Genomic DNA, 21004 nt, shown 5'->3' with positions numbered 1-21004 from the left:
CGGCCCCAGAGCTTGGGCCCCGCCAGAACCGCTTCGCACAACCACAGAGTCCATTAAGGTTGGAAAAGGCCTCTGAGATCATCGAGATCGTTCTCCTCCCTTTGCAGCAATACGCGCCCTCTGTTTTTGAGAAGTACACAACGAGTGTGACGGTGGGGAAGAAGGAGGTCACCCTGAACCTGTACGACACAGCAGGTAAGGGGTTCCACTTTCCCAGTCCCAGCCGGACTGCGGGGGGCAGCTCCTGTGCGGCCACGGCGATGACACCACTCAGGGGCATTGGCCTGGGACTGAGCCCAAACCCGGCCCCGGCCTTTCGTAACTTAAGGCAAATAAGCAGAAATTGCGTTTATTACTGTAAAATGCTTCTCCGGTCAATGCGCACCTATTTCTGTTCCAGCAGATTTTCCTATGTCAACTTAAGCCAGGCCGATATTTGAAGCCTGTAAAGATGAACAGATTTTCAAATTGCTTCTTTACCAGCACAGTTTTACCGTAGCATTGCAGCTAAGACTGCTATAGACTAAAGTACAAACAAACCAACCACCATTACCTGTTGCATATCAATGTGCCTTCCAGAAAAAAAAAAGAGTCGATTGTCTAGTGGCAGTTCTGGTCATCGACTCATTCATTATCTTAACAACCCAGTTAATTCAGAAACATCAAATAGCAAACATATCTGAAAGTATTAAAATCCAGTTCCCAGATGCAAAGCATAATACAATCAACCAGGAAAATATTTTAATCTGCTGCCATGTGTGATTGAATAGGGAAGGAGAAAAAGGCTGGTTTGTGTTCAAAATCAAAAGGCCATAGCAGTAAAAGTTATTTGAAAATGCTGATAGTTTGTTCAGGTTCATTTGAGGAACTTGTGAAATGCTTTGTGTTCAGCTTCACTCCAAGTTCCCAGACTCTGTTATCCAGCTGTGTTCCTAAATGAATCCTAAAATTGACACGTGCTCGGTTTCAGCTCAGTGTAAATCATCTGTTTCAGTTCAAGCCTGTGGAGTCCTTCCAAATTTACACCAAGACAAATAAGAACCGAATGCAGTCCAGTCATTAATAGTAGTAAAACGCATTTACCTTCTTGTATACTGCACGTGATAGCTGAAAACATAATTTTAAAGGCTTTTAATCTAGAAGTGAATTTTATTGTTAATTTTTGTTACAGTGTAGTAATACCCTGAGCACCCAATTTGCCAATGTGTCTTCTTGTGTCAGTGTTACTGTTCTAAGTCCAGTTAGTTGGGATAACATACCTTCTACTGAATGGCAAGGGGTTTGGGTCTAAGTCTTAGAGGAAAAGAGAAGGGCTGGAATCTCATGTGAGTAACCAAAGAGGGATTTCCTTAATACAGTGTGTTGGCACCAAGAACCTGCCACCGCACTCGTCATTTTTATGTTTGTTTGCTGTCAGTGTGGAATTTTTGCCTGTCACACAGTTCCTAGTTCTCATTTAAAATCCCCGTGCTGCACATTCCAGCATTTGCCTTTGGAGTCTCTTCCAGTCTCTGAGAAGCACGGGCTGCATCCAGAGATGGCAGTAGGCTGAGCAGGTCCAGCATTGCAGCACTGAGCTCTCCCAAGCCTGGCAGGCGTGCACAGCTCCTTGTGTCCCAGAGGTCAGCTCTGCACAAGACCTGCAGCCACCAGCAGCCCAGGGACCGCTCGCTGAGCCCAGTGCTGGTGGCTTATCACAGAATAAGGACAGTTTGGGTGGGAAGGGACATTTAAAGGTCGTCTAGTCCAGCCCCCCTGCAGTGAACAATGACATCTTTAACTAGATCAGGTTGCTCAGGTCCCTGCCCAACCTGACCTTGAGTGTTTTCGTGGATGGAGCAGCCACAGCTTCTCTGGGCAACCTATGCCTCATTGTGAAAAATTTCTCCTTTATATCTAGTGCAAATTTATCCTCTGATAGTTCAAAACCATTACCCCACATCCTGTAATTTCCCTGTTCATGCATGTAACTAGCAGGCAGTGTGTACCTTCCACATTGAGTTCACAGCTCTAAAAACTGATTTGGACTAAAACACTGCTCCACTGAAGAACAGTGGGGTGTATTTTGTGTCTTGTGAGACACTTTGGATAGTGGAGCTGCCACTGTTGCCGTGAAAAAGCAATTGCTTTCCATTTGTCGTCTGGAAACATTGAAACCCAAGGTTTTTCACCTCCCAAAACAGCATCATGGCCACAAGGCTACAAGTTTCTTGAGGCTGTTGACACTTGTCTCCTCCCTTCCTGTTAAATTTCTTTCGCTTTTCATAAAACACGGCAAGAAAGCAAGCAGGGAGATTGTCACCTGGGTTAAGACATTTGATTGGGTTTTGGTTCTGTTTCAAAGCTGCTTGCATAGTTTTATGTTACATATCTGTGTCAAACTCTAATTCAAGTAGCTTTTCATCCTCTTTCTGTAACTGGAAGTTTTGCTAGAGGGAGGACTCATTTGAGCACACATTTTAGTCCCATCCTGTTTTTAATAACACAGAACTGATGTTGAGTTCCTTAAGGGTTAGGTTAGGACCAAGAGTTGTGTGTTTTTAGGATCTTGCTTGGAGAAACACTAAAGAGATCTGGGTGTACTTCAGCATCATGGGAAGGTAAAGGACAGGTTCAGCTCCGTGGGCTGTTTAAAGTTGGAAGGACTCTTTGTATTGTCAGATCCTGTGCAGCTTGAACCTTTGAGCTTGTCCTACTTACTGAGGAAGGAGGACACAAACAAAACGCTTAAGTATCAGACGTTTCAATATATAAAAGGTATTCTTCTCTTGACAAGAATTTCAGTAACAAATGAACTTAATGGATTAGTCTAAAATGTAACAGAAAAAGAACTTTTGGTGAGACTTCTATACTATGCTACTGTGTCTTCCTCATCAAACACTTCTTGCTGTCGCAGGAAGTTGGGGGTACACATACACAATGTAAAGGCTTTGTAACATCACTTGTCTGGTCTGCAAACAGCCTTTGCAGCTTCTTTTTCAATTAAAAGTTCCCATTTGAAGCTGTGCTTGGCAGAGGCAAAGGCACTGGGAAGTAAATGAAATCTGTAATTTTTCCATGCCAAGGGAGCAGTGTCGATGCTTTAGGTGCAGTTCAGACACAAGGCTCAGTTCCTGGTGCAGGAGTTTCTCAGAACTGAGAGCAGTGCTGGGCTGGGGAGGAAGTAATGTCTCATCATTGTGGGTACTTGCTCTGCCTGACAAGAGGCACATGCAAGGCCTCCAGTGAGGTTTTTCAGGTCTCTGATGACAGAAGCACGGCAGCCTGAGGTCTTCAGAGAAATTTTAAAAGCCAGTGAATGAAAGAATAATTTCTCATGAGTTTGAGAGGGAAGTCAGGCCTGAGTAAGATAAAAAACCCAACTTTTTAATTGAAGTGTGCCCCTCCTGCCCCAAGTGTCCACTTCCACCAGTTTTCTTCCTGCCAAGAATGTCTGTTTCCCCATCTGTTTTAAACTGAATAGTGAAAAAACATAGCTGGCAAGCAACTCACAGGCTGGCACTTCTTTGGTGATGAATGGGCAAAGGGGTGAGGAAGAGCAGACAGAGGTGAACATGCACATGGGACTGAGACCTGTGGTTTCACTTCTCCTGTTCACCCTCAACCATCACCAGAGCTCCCTCCCCACCCCAGGGCCCGACTGCAGTGATGTGGTTACACAGCATCTCCCAGAGGCATGCAGGACTGGGAGCTTGGCAGAGAATTAGCAAATTTTAGGTGAATTCAGTTGGGTGGAGTTTTTTGTTTAGAAAAACCCAAAGTCTCTGATGGTACAATGAATCGAGGGAGACGGAGGGGTCACAGATGTGCTCACACGTAGGCAGATACTTAACCAGCTCTTCCACAGCATGTTGTTTGTTAATTGGGGAAAGAAAACAGCTACCTGTGTTTGAGGAAGCACGCACAGGGGCTTTGCATATACATTCAGTTACTGCTTAGGTTCACCCCTGTTCCTCCTTTTCAAAACTCTTTTAGTAAAAGACCTAAATCTGTGCCAAGTTAGCTCTGACCACAGACTGAGCGGCTTTACAGAGAAAAAAATTCTCCCAGGCTCTTTCTTACATTTCACCAGCAGCACTTGAGGCCAGGGGGTGAAAGGGATTGTTTTCAGAGAGGGGGATGTCTATGTTTAGACACAGCTTGATCTGGGTCCTGTTACATCCTCAGCAGCTGAGGAGCTGCATCTGAGCTCCTAAAGAGCAGTTTCCTTCTCCTTCCCCATGAGTGCTGCAAGCACGCAACTGTAACACAGGTTAAGCAATTGCCACTTCACCTTCCCTCTCTGCTCTCTGCACCCCACCCTGTTCTGTGCTCTGTATCCCACATTCCAAATGCACACGGAGCCATGTTTTATACAGCAGAATTTTCTCATGCATTTATTGTTTGCTTAAAAACCCTTAAGTGCAAAGCTGGATTTGAAGATGAAGGAGCAGTTGACCAGGGCATATCTATAGTTTTTGACTTGCAACACAACATATTAAAGACACTTTTTCTGTTATCCCATCCAGGAGAGTGTGAATTTAGAGGTGTGTTCTGATTCCAAGCAAATAAACATGTTTCTCCCAACGGGACAGTCCTGTCTGCCTCAAAAATTGCCAACAACAACTTGGAGGACCTTTTAATTTTACAAGCTAGGTTGATAGAAACTCGGAGGCCTGAACTTGAACAAGGAATACTTTACAGCACTAGAGGAAGTTAGGAAGGAAAAAAAAGTTTGGCACCTGATGTGTTTAATGCATTTAGGGGATTATCTCAGCAACAAAATGGTAAATCAGTTGCAAACAAGTAGACGGATTGGGAGAATAAGAAGGGATAAGCAGTACAGTCTTTGCTCTGAATGTTTATACAACATGCATAATTTTGTCAACTGTCTATTATTTCTGGATTAAACCCTGAGGGATCAATCCCTCTTTGTTCTGCACCTCCCCACAGAGCACATGGCTTTTGCAGAAGCTCAAATACCAAGTGGTCCAAACCCAAGATTCCCATTGTACAAACATCTCAGGCAAACTTAGTAATGGCTTGTCCAGCAGGGATTACCTTGGAATAACCTGTATCTCAACCAATCATTTAAATTAAGGAAGGGAGAAAAATATTGCAGTATTATTGGCCTTGTGGTATCTGCAGTTTTTCAGACTGGAGACAAAAATGTTGGCAAGTGATGAGTACATGACTTTGGACTGAGGCAGGTGCCAGGGCAGGAATCATTGCTGTAGGGTTGGGGCACACTGAAATTTTCTGCATTCCTTCATTTGAAATATCAACGTGAAGATTTGAGATGTGGAACTTCCCTGTAAGGCAGTTTCTGCTCTGTGTGTGGATTGTGGTGATATTGGGAAGAAGCAGCATTCCCGGTTCTCCTCATGGAAATTCAGTACATCACAGACGTATACCTGATTCCAGCATTCAGGTGACAAATTCTACAGACTGCTTGAATCATGTTTTCTTCCTTATTAAATGAAGAAGATTGGGTTTTTTTCCTGAGCTGCCAACTGTATCTGGGAACTACTGCTTTCTTGAACTTAATCTCTCAAAGCAAGACACCCTCAGACCCTGGCATGGTGATTACTGTAAGGGGAAGAGTACAGGTCTGAAGCAAATCAGCTTCCTCTTGTCAGAATATCCCTAATCAGAAGTATGACAAATCCCCTGCTTTTCCAGAATTCAGCAGAATTCCCTTAGATCTGCTGTGGAGTCCTGCTTCAAAGGCCAGTTAAGCCTGGCTTGTGCTGCAGCACGGCTTGTACAATCCTGTATGTAATCGCTGCTTCCTCTCAGCTCACCAGGCTGGGAAAAGCAAGTTTGCCACTAAGGTTTCTGCTTCAGCATTCCTGTCTAGCAAATACATTGTTTCTTCTCCTCACAGCATCACATGTGCAAATGTTTTTGGGGACTGCCACTGTCAAAATTAATAATAATTTTCAGATTTCTCTTGATGACTTTACTTTTGAGTGGTAACTTGGCAGTCAGTGTTTAGAACTGCTCCTAAGTCCTTAGCAAGTGGACAAAGCAGGCTTTTTATTAAAACCTGCCAAGGATGTGTTCTGTATTCTAAACCATCAGTTTTGTCAGTGAGGAGGAATCTCCTGGACTCAAAGGCAGGAATTTTACAAGTATGAAAAATTTGCAGTCTGTGCAATTACAGCACCATTGTTCTTGATCTCAAGTATGTGCCTGTACATATCCCCATCACTCTGCTTGTTCAGGACAGAGATTTCTTCATCCAAACCATCCTGTGTGTTTCAGGGCAGGAGGACTACGATCGGCTACGGCCACTTTCTTACCAGAACACCAATGTCGTGTTAATTTGTTACGATGTCATGAACCCCATCAGCTATGATAATGTAGCAGCCAAGGTAAGAGGCTTTCCTAATTACTCCAGCCTTCTAAATGAATTACACATACCTGATATATGACAAGATATCAGATGAAAAATGCTGGTGCTTTTAGTGTCCTGTACCCTGGGCGTGTAGGTGCCCAGATCACTCATCGTGTGCTGAGCTGCAGATCACAGACCTTAGACCTGGGGCTCACCTCTCACGGCTCCTAAGTGCTCAGAACTGGGGTTGACTCTCACTAAAAAGATCAAACACCAGCAGTGAAATCACTGCTTTATCAGTAGTGATGCCACATGACCAACATTGCACATCTTAGAGTCAAGACTACTTCCATCACATCCATATTTAACTGCAGGGGAGAGATGAGAGCAACCACTTCTCTGTGCTGGGATTTCTGTAATGCTCCAAAGCGTGCTTGGACGTAGCACCAGGAAAACAAAGCAAGACTTAGTCCAAATTCTGTTTTTAAATATGACTTTAGAGGAGCTCCTCAGAATTTGAACAGATGGTAAATAAACATTTTGGCATAGAGACAGATGCCACTATGTTTTTATAAAGCAGCTGACTTTGGGTAGGACTTTTAAACATTTCTGTGATGTAAATAGTGCATGTTGGGCCCCCCCCCCACCAGACTAACAACTCTAAAACTGAAATTGCTTCTTACATTAAATGCTGTTTGGCTGTATTGTTTTGATTTCAGGAAACAACAAAATAAAAGCCAGATGTAAAAGTTTTGTTTTTCTACCCCCAGTGGTATCCTGAAGTGAATCACTTCTGCCGGGGTGTCCCGCTTGTGCTGATCGGCTGCAAGACAGACCTTCGGAAGGACAAGGAGCAGCTGCGCAAGCTCAGAGCTTCCAAGCAGGAACCCATCACCTACAACCAGGTAAACTTCAGTGTATCTAAAGTGGTGGCCTCTTGGCAGGAGATAAAGCACATGATGGCATTGTCCTCATGAGTACAATCACAGACGCTCCAAAATTAGGTGATCACTAACAGAGGTCAGCACTAACAGAGATTTCTGTAAGTTCTTTTTGGAAGTGGCCAAATCACCACCCATTTTTAATGCCAGAGTAAAGAGAAATATGAGCAGTTTGAAAGGACACAACTATCTATGCCTTCTATGCTCATTACATCTTGTTCTTCTTTCCTTTCACAGCTGGGTTATTACTGTTACAAGTTTGTAAGCCTTAACAAGTTTGCTGGACTTCCTTCATAATTATTGTTAGCCTACATTGCAGCCATCACTGGTGCTTTGATCAGCGCTGTTACAAAGACTGGAGATGTTAGGAAACACATTCCAGGATTAAATACACTGACCGTTCTGGAATAAATGTGTTCTGCAAATCCTACTTAAAAATAAATCCTTTCAAAGCCAATAGCAAGAACATCTGCAAGGTTTCTCTGACATGAGAGAGTGTTCTTTGAAGTCTCTAAAGTAATCTTAAGAAAACTACATATTATCAATATCTTTAAATATTATGAAGCAGTGAGAAGTAGTGTTATGTCACTGGCATAGCTGTCCTTGGTACAAGAGAAACAGTGATGGAACAGCTTGTCCCATGTCACACAAGAACTTTCTGCTCTGGTCCTCCACTTTTTCTTTTCTTTTTCTTTAAACTACAAAGCCATCCTTCTCCTCTCACCTCAGAGCAAGAACGGCAGCTTTCAAACTGAGACACACGTCCGGGGAACAGGGTCAAGTGCACTACGACCTTGAGTGAATCACCACTTCTTCTAAACAGCAGGAAAATAAACTGCAACTGCATCACCACAAAACCATGCTGGGCCTTTTAGTTTGGCTCCCTTGCACACAAGATGAGGTCCCAGCCTGTCACTATGAACAGTTGCAGATTGTCCCTTGTTTGCATGAATAAATCCCTTCATCGTCCTCACATGAGAGAGGTTCAGGGCAAGCAACAGACACTTCTGGCCAGTTGGCTGAGGCCTCATGCAGTTTAAACTCAAGGGCCCACATGATATACAAACTTTGTCTCCTATGTGAGCCCTCCCACTTGGTTTTCCCCCCTGAAATGTGCTCTACCTCAGTCTTTTACAGCTGATGGCACCTTGAGCCACAGGACGTGATGCTTCCCATGCCAGGCACAGAGGATCTGAACAGTATCTGCCACTGCAGCTTGCAAACAACTGGAAGGAGACAAACTGCTTAAATATGAAGAACCACTCCCCCCTATAAAAGCCCAAGTGCTCAAGTGATCCTACTCCCAGAGGTTATAATGAATAAATGCAGAGTTTGTGAGCCATGGGTTGCAGACCTGGAATTCACAGTAAAAGGCTCACAAGGATTCAAACCTGGGGGCTGGCTCTGCAGGGACAATAAAAGGATCACAAGTAAGAAATCACTGTGCTTTGTCTGTAGTGATTTCACGCAACCAGCATTGCATGGAAATATTTTAGATTCAAGTCTATTCCCATTGCATGGCTGAGAAGTGCATGCACCCGTTTGTTTTGATGAGGATTTTGGCTGAGCCCTTGTGATGCTTCAAAGCAAAAGTCAAGGTTCCTGCATGCACACCAGCAAAACGAGGCAAGGCATCACTGCAGATTCTGTTCTTGCATGTGACATTTATTACTGAAGGTGACATCACAGAATAGTTAAGGTCAGGCCTGAAAAAAATACCACCATGTAGACATCCTCACTTAAGTACCTACCTCAGGATTTAGTTTAAAGAAATTCAATACTGAGAATATTTTTGTGCTATCAGGACTCTGCACCTCAGGAGTCTCTAATGCTCTGAACTCTTAGGCCAGGCTTTGGTTCAACATAGTGGAAAAACCCCAAATTTATTTACAGTGCTTCAGTTTATTACCAATGTCACTCACACTCTAGCACTGCACTCAGAGGCAGCTTCTTTCTTCATGACTGCAAAGATGTACAAAATAATTCCCTTTCTTCCCCAACTCACCTTCCTTCTCTCATCCACCAAACTTACATCTTTTCTTACCTTTTTGCTCTCTCCAGGGTGAGGCAGCTTGCAAGGAGATTAATGCAGAAATTTACCTGGAATGCTCAGCAAAATGTCGTGAGAACATAGAAAATGTTTTTAAAGAAGCCACAACCATTGCACTGAGTGCCATGAAGAAAGCCAAGTGCCACAGGAAACGGAAAGTGTGCTCAGTGTTATGATCTGGACTGCACGAGAGCCAAGTGATTCAGATTTTATAAAGAGTTTAACTTTAAAAACCTTTTTCTTTTTTTTTTTTACATGTTTGTATCCCTAGGAAAATTTTTATTTTAAAATTTTAATTATTTTTAGTATTTTTGCACTTTTGTTACACTGTTCTCACAGAGTTTTCAAAGCTGCTTATCACAGTTAACCGATCCTGTGTGCCTTCACCCATCTGGCTTTTGCTTCTAAGTGCAAACAACTCACTATTTAAACTGCAATGAACAGCAACTGCTCCTATATAACTTAGCACTGGGGGCTTTTTTCCTCTGCAAAATAATTGTGGCACATTAGAGCTAAAATTTACTGCCTTTTCCCAGCAGAAAATCCACATCTTTTAGAAGTGATGTTAAAGCAGATTATCAGGCACCTTTGAAAAGGCAGAAAAAGTTTTGTCTTAGCATTTTCAAGTTAATTAACTTGGTGGCAATGGCATGAGTTGGCCTCAAGCTGCCCTGCAGATGGAACATCCACTACCCCCGTGGACCAGCTCTGCAGAGCTGCACCTCAGAGTTCTTCAAGGCTTGATGCTGGAATGCAAAGTGGCATTTATCAATGGAAATACGTGAGTTACTCCAGTTAAAAAATAGAGTATCGTGGAAAATAGTTAATTTACAGCACTCAAATTTAGAAGTACTCCAAGCAGCTACTACATATAATGTTAAAAGCCAGTCTTATGATAAACATTTACAGCTTATTTAATACCAGACAAATGCAAATCGTGGTGCACGCTGGAGGAAATACTCATTCATTCACTCATGAAATCATCTCTACTGCTATAAATTAAAATGTTCCCTTTTGTGATGAAGGTGTCAGTTGTCTATCTAAGATCAGGGATGCTCCCACTGTACAACCTGGTACACGTGCCTCGTATCTCCTGGTTCTTTTGCACATCCCCTCACTGAGATCTTGGATTGCAGGAGCAATTCCTACTCTGTAATCATTATAAACCAAACCTGCGAGGGGAAATGAGGTTCCTGCAGTACAGATGTTGCTGAAAGCTTTCTGTGTAAGGCAAATTGTACATGACCAGCTGGTGAAAAGCTGTTTTGGAGCAAGCCATCATTATTGTTTTACATGCAGGGTAAACAGATCTTGATCCTTGAAAAATCTTTTTCCTTTTCATTTTTCTCCTAACTTGTTTTGATTTAATTAAGGTTTGTGAATACCTATGAGCCTAAAATGGAAAATTAAATTAATTGGAAGTTTGTGCACATCCTTGACTATGGAAAAAACTTGAAGAATTGTGCAGCCCTTTCTTCACTTGTCAGTAAAAGAAATACAATCACCCCTCACCTCACGCAGTACGAAACTGAAACACCAACATTCAGGAAGTGACTCATTTATCATCAGCTCCACAGTGGAAATCTCTCTGGCTTTTTTAATCTGAGTTTCTCAGGCTGCAGAACTCATGTAACTCACCCCTGCAGAACCAGGTTCCTGCATTGCTCTCAACAGAAAAGAATTTACATCTCATAGAGTTCAAGGAGTAAAAAAAACCAAAAAAACCTCACAGTGTGTGCAAAAGATAGCAAAATACAGCCCAACTGGTTTGAAAACTGTTGAAAATAGGTAAATTGCAGTTTAGTGTTCATGTCCACAGGACAGTGACGTGGCAAAGGTAACTTTGAATTTTGCTAGTTTGCAGCCACAGAACTGGTGAATCCATCTCAAGCCTGTGGTGCACTATCTGTCCCCTCATGAGCACACTCTGGGGAGGAGGGCACTGTTTTCAACTCACACGGCCAGAGGATGTGCCCAATCTGGGCTCTGTGCTGGCTCAAAGGGAGCCCTCAGTGTTGGGAAAGACACAGCCTCAGGCAGCTCAGTGCTGCAGCTGCCTGAGAAGGTACAGAAGTTACAGCACTCAAAAAAGGGTGTTCCAATGAGTAAGTGTAAATTCGAGCAGCACAAGGACTTTAGCAGGGTGGCAGTCAGTGTTTGTCCCCTGCCATCCCCCCAACCCAGTGTTTACATTCTCTTCAGTATTGGTGCGAGTATTTAATATTTGAGCTGAGCCTATCCTTCCCTTTCCAGAACCATGCCTCAAAAACCAACCCAAGGGCTGTGTGTTTGTTACGAAAAAGGGGCTGAGGCAGCTGCATATTGAATGGTTTATTTTAGGTCCTTTCAGGCCTGGACAGATGACCTGGTCTCCCTGGAAAAGGGCTAGCAGACTTCCCTGCCATTTAAAAACTGCTTTTGCTTGCATGATTTTTTTTTCAAAGGAGGAATTTCTCTTCTTTAAATAGCTTTTTGCAGTGTATATAGCAGCAGTATGGTACAAAGATGAGCATTTTCTTTTCACAGTACACACAGGTTAGTATTGCCACTGAAAATATGCCTTAAACAAATGCCTTGAAAAACAGCATTTGCTCTGTATTATTGATTCACCCAGAGTGTTCATAAACCTCTGCAAATTCAATACCCAGAATTTAAATAATAAAACTGGAAAGTGTCAGGTACCATTCCAGAACTGGAATTACAGTAGATCCCACATTTTCCCCAACGCTGGTGCTTTGCCAGGCAGGTGCATGCTGTTGTATATACAGAAAAAAACCCCAGAAGCAAATACATTTTATATTAAATATACATAAATAGCAGGAGTGTGACTGGAGAGCCATGCTTGCATTAATACTGAGTCTGTGCTGCCAGAGTCCTTCACCAAACACAGGGACAGGCAAGTCCTTCTGAGCCTGTCCATCACCTGTGGCTGGGCTTGAGCAGGATCTGTCCCAAACCCAGCCCTGCTGGGGGGCAGAGGGATGGATGCACACTGGGAGCAGGGGGAGTCACAGCTTCTTCACTTTGTCTTTGTTCTTCTGGAGTTTAGTGTGTACCACCTTGAGAGTAGTGAGGAAGGTCCCGAGGAAGAGCATCAGGAATGTGAAAGCCAACACAAAACCCAGAGAGGGGAAAGGAAGCAGCATTTATTACCTTGTAATATTGCAACATGGATTATATTCAGCACTGCTGGACTCTACCAGACATAGAACAGGCTCTGTGCCGCATTATCCTGAGATATTTAAATGGAGTTAGATGCCCAAATATCTTTCAGGATGTGGTCAAGCACCCCCTCTCCCCTGCTCTGTGCTTCCTCTGAGCAGAGCCAACACCCACCTGCCATTCTTTGCATTCCTTGTGCCTTGACAATCTGAAAAGCGTGATTGCATTATATAGCTGCCAGAACTGCAAAGGGGAAAAGAAAAAGGCAATTTAATTATGAGCAAAAAGAATGAAACCTTGGAAACATTTGCCATGGGTGCATGTGATCCAAAGCACCTTTGTGTGGTGCAGCAGCAGACACTGCACTGCAGAGTGAGGATGGGATCACCCAACTTACATGTCCAAAGAACAAGAAGGGAAGGAGAAACGTCAGCCCCCGCCACATCCAGGACTGAAATCCTTCTGGAAAAGGTTGACAGAAGAGACAAGAGTGTGAGCATGGATGAGCAGGACTGGACCTGCAGCTCTTCCTCACCCAAACCACCCCATTAGGGCTATTCCTGTCAAGTGAAAATATATACTTGAAATTGCAGTAGCTGGAGTAGGATGAAGATGGGGATGACCAAAACCTTCATCTTAGTCTCCTCAAATGCTGACAAAGATCAGATTCCTCTGCTCCTGACCCACAGGACCTGAGGAGGGGGATAAAAGCCTCACTGCCCCTTGTGCCTTGGGACACAGGCAGCTCTGCTATGGGGAGGCACACAGCCCTCTCCCTCCCTATCACTGCATCTAAAACCTCTACAAAAGCAGTGCAAAGAAAGTATAGCAGGAAACCTCACCTACTGTAAGGTCCAAGTGGTTTCTCTCCCCCAAAGCCCGGAGTCTATAGAGGCAGCCCCTTTGGTAATAATACTGTAAGAACTGAACACAGCCTGGAGAAAGAGAGAGAAAACATCACTACATTGGTTATTCAGAAGTATGGTAAGTATCAAACTACTTTAATAATGTTTAATCCAACAGCATTTAATTATTGCTTATATTTGTGGGTTGCATATTTGTACACTATCTTTATATTCCTACAGTTTAATATTCCAGTATTTACCAAAACATGTTTTCTTCTAAGCATGTATGACACAAAATGAATTTATCCCCTGAATTACCAAAGTAAGATATACTCACTCTGAAATATTGAAAATGCTAAAAATTGACTGCGAAACATCTGATACATGAGTCCATCTGGCCTGGAAGCAAAACACAGGGGAGGCCTATTAGCTTGCTAAAAGCATCCAATGCAGTGCCCTTCCCCTTCACCACCAGGCCTGATCCCATTAGCAAACAAACTAGCAGCTGGTGCCCAGCCCATTCCACCCACTGGGAGCCCAGAAAGGTGCTACAGCCACACAGGAAATGCTCTCACTGATTAGGTTTCCCCTCTCTAACATGGATGAATGCTGTCCCCTCTTCTCCATTATCACAGTTTTCTCCAGGCAGCAAAGCCATTCAGCATCATCTGCATGGAGAATCCAAGCCCTGGAGCAGGGGGTGGTTGTGCTGCTTATCCCAAGGGCAGTTCAGGATAGATGGAGGGCAAGGGACCTTCTGCCCCAGCCACTATGTCAGCCCCTTACAGACTCAGGAGCAGAAGCTTTTGTTGTTTTAAAACAATTTTTAATAATTAATCAGTTCATGCCCAAGTTGAGACACGTTGCACGGGGGCTGTACGTGGGGTGCATCGTGGGTTGTCTGACCAACACCACCACCCACTGCAAGGGGGCAGCTTGCATTTTTTGCTTTAAATTCTGTAATCAAGGCTCAATAAAGGCACCAAACATTCATTTTGTGGTGTCCCTCCTCTATAGCAAAGTGCTGCTTGTTTCCTTAGTTACAGAGACAGAAACGGGGAGACTTGCAGAGATTTTGCTATCACCAGCCCAACTACAGCCAAAGGGTTTGTGTTTCTTTCTTTCTTTTTCATTTTAAACCAGCAGTGTAAATATAAACTTGCAGCATTGTATTTATCATTGAAAACATCTGTAACATCAAACAACTATTAAGGCTGACACTCTGCCATGTGTCCTGTGGCCACAGCTCCGTGGTCACACTGGATTTAAATGCTCAGATGATATAAACACCATGAAAGAGGCTTGAAGCACCTCGAGCAGGCAAGAGCAGACTCACCACGTTAACATCACTCCAGACAGGAACGTGGAAACGTAGTGATGAGACACCCACCAGCCTTTGATCCTGAGCAGAAGAAAACATGACAGTTAGACAAGAAACATGGATTTCAGCATTGATGTCCAGCCTCACAGACAAAAAGTGATCCAGAAACTGGGAACAAAACAGATGTCCCAACTCAAGCACAAGGGATGCTGTGGCATTTCCAACCAAAAATGTGTGACCTCTAACAGAAGGCAGCACGCTTACACCCCAGACCACATCTACAACTAACCCACAGCTACCAAAAACAGCCAACACCTTGGACCAAGACCTTAGGGCCTCCTAAGAACTGCAACTTCTCTCTCTCCAAACCTCAGGTGGCCACATTTGCCTTTGGAAGTGACATGGGAGGAGGAGAGAGACAAGAGACTCTGCAGAGAAGCATCAGCATCTCAGATTTGCTGTGTTTCAGTGCCAAGCTGAATCCCTTTTTGTTGCCTGGTTTTCTTTTAAGGACATTTCATGCTTTCCATGGTTTTTGCAGGTGGCACTGTACCTTGAGCCATTGCTAATGAGAATGCTTTCCCGTATCGTCAGCGTGCAGTAATACCACACCAACAGAAAGTTAAACACTTCATCTGTCACCCTGTTAAACAGAAAAAACACAGAATAAAAAACCATCTTGTTAATTATAAACATGTATTTTAAAAATCCCTATTTTTCCTTCCTCCTCCAGGGTAAATGAAAAGCTGCCCCAGTGAGGCTATGGACACAAAGCCCCATCCTGAACATCTCTAACCCACATGCAGCACTGCCAGGCTCCAGGGCCCTTCCTCCCCCCCACCCCTTCCCATGACCCAACACTGCAGATCCTGAGCTGATAAGCAGGTATGCAGGGATGGCTTTAAGTGCTGCTCAAGGAGAGAAAACACCATGGAAGCAGCAGATGATCCAATTTAGTGAGGCCTTTCCAGGCTAATTCAATGAGGAGATTCCATGAGATCTATATAAATCCTATCAACTAGAAGAATGGAAGAGCATTATGCTCTGGGGCAAAAAACCCAAAACACCAAAACTTTATTTTGCCATTTGCAAACTCCAGAAGCCAAGGGGACTTGGGGCAGCCTCTGTACAGGGCAGCATCATTCCTGGTACAATCTTGCATGCACCCAGACACACAGAGACTGTAGCGGAAGTACTTGGTTCCAACACCTTCCTGGTTTTTAAGCAAAACTGAATAGTGGAAGCCTGTTGGTGCTCAGACACTTTATCACAACCTAGAGATAATGTTTCAAGTCTGATTATTTCACGCAAATTCTCTTCTGTTGTTTTTGCAACCCCAGAGCTGCAGCACAGTGTTGGTCTCTGCCTGGGACAACCCACAAGCAAAACCAACTGTTCATTCCCAAGGACAGCATGATGCCAGAATAACAACATCATCAATTTTTAGCATCATCAGGAAACATGATGTTGGACTTTCTCAGTTACAAAAGACTCTTTTATAAAGGAAAAACAATTAGCTAAAATACAGCTCCTGCCAGAGTTGAAGAGGTGCAGGTGTCCTGCTGCCCAATTGCTCAAAGCCTAAATAGCACCTGAGCTGTCTCACTGTCCTTAACAAGACATAAGATAATTCAAACCCAGCACAATTTTATGCAAAATACTTGATAAGAAATAAAAATGCAGCTTACCTGTAGTGGAGGAAAAACCTGCAGGCAACAGCCCCGAGTAACAAGATTATTGTCAGATAAAGTTTGAACTTCTCATACTCGTCCTTGTAGGCAAACCTGGAAGGAAACAGGTTCTGTTTATGGACACAGATATTTGATTGGAATGTGGCTTCACCTCTTCCAAACCAGATACAAATGCCAAGCCCAGAGACAGAGGTTTTGCTGAAACACTTAGAAAAGCAGTGGACAGTGGTGAAAGGCAGTGTTCTGCCTGCAGGGAGGGTCTGTCTCAGCTGCAACACAATGGCTTGTCCATCAGAGCTGGTTTCTGGGTTGGCATGAAAAGATTTTAAAAATACATGTATATCTACATCTCCATTTTCTGGAGCACCATATGCCTAGAAGTCACTGTGCCCTTTTTCATCACAAAAAAACTCCAGACACTTTTACAATTAAGGCCACAGGCTGAGCTGGGCTTAAAAGCAAGTGATGGATGGAATCAACTGGAGCTAGATAAGATGTTAGCTTATCCCCATGTCCTATTTCCAAACCTCAACATTTCACTTATCAGGTCTAAGAGAAACCCGTTCCCCTCTCTAGGCTTCAGTCCACACCCACAACTGGCCCGAGAGAAACCCAAATTCACACGTGTGGGAACACACACTCACTTTGCTTGGTTGCTCAGGAGAGTGACATTCACGTTTCCCAGCACCAGATTTAAGTACAAGCTGGAAGACAAAAGCCAAGAGCAGACCCAAGTAAGTTGTTTCATTTGAACACCACAGGATGATGCAGATCGAGGTGATGAGAAAGTGGCTCTGCCAAAGCCACGCTCACTGGAGGTTTTTAATTAAGACAAACTGGAGGGAAAGACCACAGAAGAGGCTTTAAACATGGAAATATTGGTCAGCATTTCAAGTTATTGAAAAAGTTTATTTTCCTGGTGCCTTTTTTGCATTACAGTCTAAGGGCAATATATGTAGTGTGCATTGTCCAAACATCACAGGGAGGATTTGGAAGTAAACTTTCTGATAGAAACTTCCAAGGGGTTGCAGCATCACACAGCCCTTGGCAACCGACAGAATTCTGCCCTAGCAGCCCCACTTGAAGAAAAGTGTAAATTTAAAGATGGTTAAAAATACCATTTTTTAAAAAGAGAAAAGTCTTCTGCTGATTCAGCCCTCAAAAAAATTAGCCCAGGAAAACATCAGTGTGGAACAGTGAACTGCACAATCCCTTGCCAGTGTGGGTTACTGTCATTTTAACAGAAAACCTGCACTGCCCACACACATTTACATCCACTCACAGCTAATGAATTCTGTGTACAACTGACATAGCAGCTCAGCAAGAGATTTATGACTAATCCAATTTTACAGGTCTTTCTTCAACATGCACCATTTCCTTTGGGAACAAAGCGCTGTGACCATTTAAAAATCCAAAATTTCTGGAGTGAGTGAGCCTCCCCAGCGGAGCACGTACCCATTCCTCTTGGGCAGGTAGGCTTCCATGTCAAAGAAGGCATTCTGCCTCTCCTTGATCTGGCTGCTGATCTCCTGAATGAGAGCAAACTCCTCAGGACTCGCTCTGGGCTTGCACCTGCAAGAACACAGAAACAAGATATTCCTGTTCATGTTTTCACCTCCTTTTCATTTGAAGGAAAATAATGTCATAAAATCCACGCTGCTAAAAAACTGGCTGTGTGAGGTGATGTGCTTTGCTCCTGTATTTCTGCAGCACCATTTGGCTTATCACGACTTTATTTTGCTGCCAGGTTTATGCTGCTGTAGGTTACTTCAACCAGCTGGTTTATAAATCAGCTTCTCTTTTCATGATCTCAGTGACAAGATCGTGTGGGAATACTGTGCTTTTCTGAAGGAACTCCTTCCACCTTGGGAACTTTGTGCGTGGTTTCAGGCACTGCCCTTGCAGAGACTGCAGCTCGTCAGGTACGAAACATTTCAGGACGTAACAGGACACAGAGCTGATGATTTACTGACAAACTGTGGTTTTAGTAATTAACGTTAACCAGAGAGCAGTGAGCAGCAGAGCCAGCAGCCCGTGGTGTCAGAGGTGCTGTACTCTGGCCTGCACACAAGGAACTCAGCCCGTGGCTCCTGGGGATCAGCCAAGCAGCCAGAGACAGTTCCCTCCTGTAAATCCACCCAGGAGCAAGTTACACCTTCAGGTTCAAGGACTGATGTTGTTCTTCCAGTGCAGTTTATAGAGCAAAGCATTGCTCACCTGGCACAGCCAAAAGCTGCACAGTCCTGCAATGTACAGCATGCACTGCAAGGATGAAATCCACACCAGCTCCTTTAAACTTCTTTATTTACAGGACTTCATCTCTCACGCAGTTATGAACATTCTACCTGGCTACAATATAGAACAACTTTAGCACTGCAACACAGATTGTCTATTAAAAGTGCTAAAAGTCCAAGCATTTCAGCCCTTTGGGAAGGAGAAATATTCCATCCCTGCCTCCTCCACCCTCCAGGTCTCCTGTTACCGTTGCAGGCTGTGCTTCAGATCCCTCAGTGTCTTCTTCTGCCGATGTATGGAGCTGCTGCAGGCTGTCTGCAAGCTGGTGACTTCTTCCAGTTTCTGCCTGTAAACTTTGTGTGTTTCCTGCAGGAGAAGAGGAGACAATTGGTAGGAAGAGCCCTTCTAGGTTATTAATGGCATTTGGTCCTCACCTCCGAGGGAAACAAGGAAAATCCTGTTTCTTTGGGATACAATAGGCACCCCTTTAACAAGCAAGGAGGGGGAGATACCAAACCAGTACAGATACAACAGGGCTTAAATGGCCACTGATGAAATTCCTGCAAGAGGAAAAGCATCCTCTACAGTCATCTAATTTCCTCTTTCTAATGAGCTTTCCCACTCAGGAGCTCCTCACTCCCATCCTACCCTGCAATGAAGACCCTAATCCTTGAATCCCCTAATCCTCCATTTGATTCTGATCCATGCCCATCAAATGGTGGCGACATCACAGAACAGGCACTCCAATTTCACAGCCAGATTAAATCTGGAAGAAAAAAGATGAGGACCTAACAGAGTGGGGGGGGGAAGGGGAAAGACACAAAACCAGACACAAATCCACAGCTGGGGGTTTAAGCACCTCCTGGCCACCACTGCCATCCCAACCCCATGGATATTCAACCAACTTACTGCCCCATATTCCTGTTTAAAGACCTGAACTGATGTCCCCACCTGTGGCCTCAGATGCTCCTTGGGAGGAACTGCTTTATCACAGCTCATGGGTCCCTGAAGTCCCCAGTTAGTGCCCAGCCATAACAAGCACCCGCTCACCAACTGCAAACCCATCGAGAGGAGCCTCTGCTCTCACCCCTCCCTCCACTCGGGGATACCTGGGCTCTGCTTTTCCACCCTTTGCAAGGATTTCACCCCCTTCCCCATGAGGGAGGTCTCAGGAAGGGCTCCCCAAGCACCAAGCAATGACCTCTGGGTCAATTCTAAGATCTATAAGATGGAAAACAGAGTTTGCAGAGTTAGTGCCAAGAGACAGTGTGGGTTACGTGGCTGCTTCACCCACAAGCACACCAACAACCACAGGAAATTCCCACTGTTTTTCCCAGAGCATAAACTTGGTGGTGAAACCACACAAACCAAATCTTTGCTCTCCTTGTTACGACCCACCTAGTAGCCGTTCTTTATTTACAGGAACCATCCAAAACAAGCTCCAGTATCTGATTTAAAGACCTTAATAACCAAACTAACCATGTACAGGCACTGCAGCTCTTACCGTTTCAGGATCACTTTGGTTGTGCTGAGCACACCTCTACAGCACTAACCCCTGGTCAATGACACATCGACCACCAGCAGCTGCCACCCCACCAAAAAGTGTTTCTACTTTCCTTGGGGAAACTGAGGCAAGGACAAGTCACTGACATTTGCTGTGGTTTAGGTCAGACTCAGGCTGTGTGCTCCTCGAGAACACAGCACACAGCAAACAAGTGACAAACAAAGCCACACCAGCTGGTCTCCCGCAACACCCAACTCTTGCTTCTGCTAACAAGAGTACAACCTGAACTGAGTTTTAATTAAGAAACAAGCTACATCTAGAAATCACACTTTTTTTTTTTTTGCATGCACGGTCTGTTCAACAGCTTAAAAGAGGCTAAAACAGCCTCCAGAGTCAAAACAGCCGGTCGTACTTTAAAACCGGCTTTAAGATTTACAGCACGTGTATAGGTGCAGCACTGACGACAGGGAGGGAAGGGAAGGTTTCTGGAGGTAAAAGCATCTTGTAGAACAGCTCTTGGCCCCCACTCCGAGGCCTTTCTGTCCCTCAATGCACTTTTGCAAGATGGAAAAACAGCACTTGGACCCCTCCTATCCCACCACGGGAAATCAAACTCCGCCAGGAGATGCTGGCGGGACAGGCACTGCCTGCACTGCTCTTTGCACCACGCCATGGGTGCACAGCCACGCCGCGTCTCCTTTCTCCATCCTTGTTCCAGCAGTGGGAACCGCGGCACCACATCTCGGTGCATCCTCAGAGGGACCTGGGGCACGGTCATGGTTCGGTCTGGGCTGTCCCATGCGCTCGCAGCACGTGCCTGGGGTAGCGGGGCAAGGATGCCCATCCTCGCACCGCCGCGCTCCGTGCGGGCACCCCGCGGCCGCAGCGAAGGCACCGAGCACGCTTGGCCGCCCCGGGCGGAGCGAGGGAGAGCCC

General features: G+C 44.5%; 2 protein-coding genes across 2 annotated transcripts in view; one reads left to right on the top strand and one right to left on the bottom strand.

Annotated features, from left to right (window-relative positions):
* Positions 1-10742, top strand: part of RHOF (ras homolog family member F, filopodia associated) — a gene marked incomplete at its 5' end in the record, with an annotated part of 22403 nt that extends 11661 nt beyond the window's left edge. The window contains 4 exons of the mRNA XM_017734710.1: positions 108-195; positions 6247-6356; positions 7090-7224; positions 9322-10742. Of these exons, the coding sequence (XP_017590199.1) occupies positions 108-195; positions 6247-6356; positions 7090-7224; positions 9322-9486 (498 nt within the window). The remainder of the gene's footprint in view (positions 1-107; positions 196-6246; positions 6357-7089; positions 7225-9321) is intronic.
* Positions 10743-11626: 884 nt separating this feature from the next.
* On the bottom strand, positions 11627-19563 carry TMEM120B (transmembrane protein 120B). Its single transcript, XM_017734709.1, has 12 exons — positions 19474-19563; positions 18812-18969; positions 17785-17901; positions 16974-17033; positions 16327-16422; positions 15192-15281; positions 14654-14719; positions 13655-13716; positions 13315-13407; positions 12870-12934; positions 12647-12715; positions 11627-12432 (listed from the first exon to the last, which is right to left on the bottom strand). The coding sequence occupies exons 1-12, from the start codon at positions 19561-19563 to the stop codon at positions 12319-12321; spliced, it is 1080 nt and encodes a 359-aa protein (XP_017590198.1). The 3' UTR covers positions 11627-12318.
* Positions 19564-21004: the final 1441 nt, after the last annotated feature.

The sequence above is a fragment of the Corvus brachyrhynchos genome, unplaced genomic scaffold, assembly GCF_000691975.1.
Source record: "Corvus brachyrhynchos isolate BGI_N302 unplaced genomic scaffold, ASM69197v1 scaffold114, whole genome shotgun sequence".
Classification (NCBI taxonomy): domain Eukaryota; kingdom Metazoa; phylum Chordata; class Aves; order Passeriformes; family Corvidae; genus Corvus; species Corvus brachyrhynchos.
This window is presented reverse-complemented; position numbering and strand designations above follow the sequence as displayed.

Coding starts and splice junctions, on each gene's coding strand:
- TMEM120B (XM_017734709.1), bottom strand. CDS start 19,563: ATGAGCTGTGATAAAGCAGTTCCTCCCAAGGAGCATCTGAGGCCACAG. Junction 15,282..16,326: donor AGGTTTTTCCTCCACTACAG/GTAAGCTGCATT, acceptor TCTGTTTAACAG/GGTGACAGATGAAGTGTTTA. Junction 12,433..12,646: donor AGGAATGCAAAGAATGGCAG/GTGGGTGTTGGC, acceptor TTCCCCTCTCTG/GGTTTTGTGTTGGCTTTCAC.